General features: G+C 37.1%; 1 protein-coding gene and 1 pseudogene across 1 annotated transcript; both read left to right on the top strand.

Moving 5' to 3' along the window:
- LOC146460986 (uncharacterized) overlaps positions 1-1151 on the top strand; it is a 2955-nt pseudogene extending 1804 nt beyond the window's left edge.
- A 2234-nt stretch (positions 1152-3385) lies between these two features.
- Positions 3386-4327, top strand: LOC146460985 (alpha-1B adrenergic receptor-like). Its single transcript, XM_085087276.1, has one exon. It carries the CDS (start codon positions 3386-3388, stop codon positions 4325-4327), a length of 942 nt encoding a protein of 313 aa, XP_084943402.1.

The raw sequence follows: 4327 nt of genomic DNA, 5'->3' as shown, positions 1-4327 counted from the left end.
AAAACGAGGGATCGATGCGCAAAGACTTTACTAATCAACATATACTGAAGAAATTGTTCGCATGAATCAAAATTATTATCGAGCTTGTTTCGCCTTGCTGCCAGCTTCATTCTAAACAAATTATTAAAGTCAAGTTAAACGAAGAATTTTTACGCGATTTCATTTGGTATTCATGGAAATTCAGTTTTGTTAACCAGGCGTTGACAGTTTTTTCTTCAAGAGAAAATTTTTCTTGCCTGCAGCTGTGTCTTTAGCGATCAACTGCCACAAAGAAAGCGTAAATCACACGGAACCTTTAGCTACGTTTACTGCGTTCATGGTCTTGCCCTGAAGCAAGGTAACATTTCCCTTCAAAAAAGAGAGTGATTTGGAATAACTCGTGCAAAGCTTTTTGAACCAACCAAATAAATCACTGTCCGATATTCGGTTATTGGCATCATTGAAGGACAGTTGCAGTTAATTAAACATGTAATTAATCCAGACTGTTCTTTACTGATAGGCATTGTTTTGAAAATGAGTGTTAATTTCCAATGGAAACATGTCAAATGTGTTCCATTAGCTAAGTAAGCTTTAAATATCAATATAAATTAAATTCATTTTGAGAACATTGTACACATAACATGATAATCCTTCTTACGAAATTTATTGTTTTCATTTGGTTCCTCATGCTTAGTGAAGTGCTAACATTTGTCAGTAAACTTTCAGTTTTTTTTTAAAGCGGATGTAAATTTGGACTGCAAAGCCTAATGCTTATAATTGTTGGAAATTAGTCGGCAGCTTTGTCCTCTCGTACCTAATCAATTAGTTAACTTTTAACAGTGCTTATCACTTCGCCGTTATCTCAGTATCATCCGGTGAAGCGCGCTGGAAGGAAGACACTGTACTTTCCCAGTGAATACTGTCAACGAGAACGTAAGTCAAAAACACTTATTTCCAACCTAAAAATTCACTAAAACTTACTGACCAGGCTGGTCAGTTTTAAAATATCAAAAGTCCCCCAAATCGCGATTAAACTAAAGCCCAAATAAGCCAGTAAAATTTTCAATTCTCTTCTTGTAGACTGGGAAATATATAGCAATAAAGAAAATCTAAACATTTCGTGTAACCAGGACAGTGATACCAGATGTTTGCTTGAGGGAGGCAATATCTGATAGTTATTGTTTAATTTGCATAACTTTTTAATTTGCTAGTAGCTGTATTTCCTGAGATTCCAGGAAAGCCATACAACGTACCTGGGATGAACTTTGGGGGCATTTGTAGAGCTAAGAGTTATAAGCACTGTAAAGACGAGCAAAGCCATTTTTTCGTACAGTCAACATCGACATTAATAACTGCTAAAGTGCTTAAAAAATGAAAATTGTATTTGCGGAGTAAATAGCTTTGGAATACAGATTTTGCAGATCTAAAGTATTCCCAAAAACCTACGGAATAAAAAAAAACGCCTTTGTTATTGTTTTATAATCTAAAATTTGTGATCAAATTAATAATCGATTGCGAAAAGTAATAAATGACTTATAACATAGAGGGCAAAATTTCTGAATGTTGAATGGTCGAGACATTTTCCTTTCAGCAAAGGTAGAATTACTCACTCCTGATTGGTCGAGCGGCGAAAATACTCACTCCTGATTGGTTGAGCTGGCCATTTGGACATTTTAGTAGCTTTTTTCCCTCTTTTTTGTGCAAAACAACAAAGAGTTCTTTCAGGTTATTTGGAGTTTGACTTTTTAAGCCGTGTTGTTTGTGCCAAATATACATAGAAATCAAGTGCTACAGCTATAAATGAAATTCTTGAACTTGAATTTCGCATCTTACGAGAAACAGCAAAAGATTATTTGTGTCAAATGACAAAACTTATATCGGATTCAGTGTTTGGTTAGAAAACTGAAATCATTCATGGCGAATAAGTGCTTTCGCCTCGATACGGCTTCTTCCAAAGAACGACAGCCAAACATAACAGAGCCCTTTAAGTGGAAGGAAGAAGCAAGGTCAAAGTCAGTGGAAGAAATTACTCTTCAAGTTCCTTCTTTGGGCGGACCGTTTGCTGTTTTTATCGATCTGTGTTAGTGTGATTTACAAAGCTTCACAGGGTGAGTGAATCAATGAATTGATGCCTAACATCTGGTTTATCCGTTGTTAGTTTGCTCATGTATTAAACTTGAATTTTTCTTAATTACATGTATATGACAATCGACTTTTCTCGTTTTGTCCGCATGTTTTGTACGGTAACGAACAAGTAAATTGTTTGTTTTGCTTACGGGTGAGTGTTTTTACTCCGGGGCTAACTGCATGTTTTACGAAGAAAAGATTACTGTATTACAATTTCTTTAAACACTTAGGTTAAATTTAACACGTTTAAACAATGAATATTCAGTGGTAGACTCCCAATTTGGATAAAGTACCTGCAAATGTCCTCGATTGACACTTACAGCCTGATATTACTCATTGCCGACAACGTCACGATCCAATTTAGCAAGAAATGAAGGAATTAAATATTTTGACCAACACATATCTAGAATTCAGTGCTAAAGCAACAAGTACGGAAAATTTGATGATTCTGTAAATAAAAAAATCAGCATTCATTATCAAAAATTCCCCTTTATTGCGAACGATAAAATGGGAATTAAAATGTAAACAGCAGTGACGTGCACTCAATTGCAAGAAGAGAAACTTCTTCCTCGTGGTTTTATGAACATTTAGCTCAGTTGTATGTAAGGTTGTAAATTTTGTAAATTGTTGTTATGTTATGCCTGGAACGTGAACGATGAATTAGCCTATTCATTCTTTCCAAGACAGTTAATGTGTGTTTTACACTTTTTTGTATTTTTGTGTCAAATCCGTTAATGATGTAGCGAGCTGGTAACTGTTTAAGAAAAATATGTCCTGTTGAAAGTAAATTCTCTATAATTTACGTCGTTTTCATAAAAAAATGCATATATTACCAATCTGTTCAACTTGTCTTTTTCACACCATTTTAGCTTTAACTAGCTAGTCCCTCGTTGGGTTGGTTTTTTTTGGTTCACTGTAAACAGTTTTATGAGTTTTGGAGAAATCAAATCATGATGGTGGATACACATTCGGTTTTAAGAAGTCATGGACGTAATTTCCATGTCATATGACGTTCTCATCCTGGGGAACAGTTTTGGATGTACTTTTTATCAATCAGGTTTCATTCTTATAGTCTTATCCCGATCTTCGATTATGAAGGTAGGCCAAAGGAACTCCAAAAGAGGTCAGGCATAATAGGGTTTAAGGAAAATGGATAAATAAGTAAATAAAGACAGAGTAAAAACAAACAAATTGCGGGAAAAGAACAAAACACGACTATCTTCATTTCTTCCAGGCGATATTACAAAATCACAGGTTCTTAGTTTCTGCTGAGCACGCGATGGAAGACAAAGGGGATGTAGCTTGTTTTGTTCCAGGAATATCAGTGTCCTTCCAAAAGAGTTACTTTTACTACACCAACTATCTTTGTCCAGTGACGATGCTGTTGAGCATTTGGTGCTTTGTGGCCAATGCAGCTGTCATCATAGGGTTAATCAAGAACCTTCGTCCTGGGTTGTTGCTTTTATGCAGCTTGACCTTGACTGACCTTTTTTGGGGTGCGACTGTTGCACCAATCGATTCTTGGTTTAGAATCACAAATTCTATTGAAAAGCAGAGACCTTCTTGTGGAATTGACACGAGAACGACGGAACGGCCTATGCTACTATTCATTGTGATAACTAATCTTGGCTTAATCCTCAACCTTGCCGTAATCAGCATCGACCGCTACCTTGCTGTCAAACGCTTTGTCCAATACAAGTTCCTGGTGACCCGCTGCCGCGCCATTGCCGCTTGTTGTGTTGTCTGGGTGATATCCATCACAATTGGCATTCTAGCACAAGTCGACCTTCTGTACCTTCAGCTCCCAGTTCCACTAAAACCACTGGTTTGCTGGTCTGGTTCAGTCATCCTCGCAGTTTCGGTACCTTTGATTGCCACTGTCCAGATTTTAACCATTCGTGAACTTCGTCGCCATAACAACAATGTTGCCGAGATTATGGTGGAACAAGGCCAAGGCAACCCTGTCCCCAGTGCCAATGTCGCCAATGAGCGTCGATTAACCGAAACATTAACACACGTGGTGGGTCTGCTAATCTTGATTTTCATCCCTACTGCTGCTGCCTTAAAAGCTTCTATTATTACAAATAAGCCTCTTACTCACCTTATGGATCCCGTTGTATTTCCTTTGGTCACCCTGGGTTCTGGTATTAACCCAATATTATATTATCGGGGAAATGAAAAAGTGAAACAAGGAATTCTCAAACTTGTAAAGTGTCATTAG

The sequence above is a fragment of the Pavona decussata genome, unplaced genomic scaffold, assembly GCF_977016875.1.
Source record: "Pavona decussata unplaced genomic scaffold, jaPavDecu1.1 SCAFFOLD_202, whole genome shotgun sequence".
Taxonomy (NCBI): Eukaryota; Metazoa; Cnidaria; class Anthozoa; order Scleractinia; family Agariciidae; genus Pavona; species Pavona decussata.
This window is presented reverse-complemented; position numbering and strand designations above follow the sequence as displayed.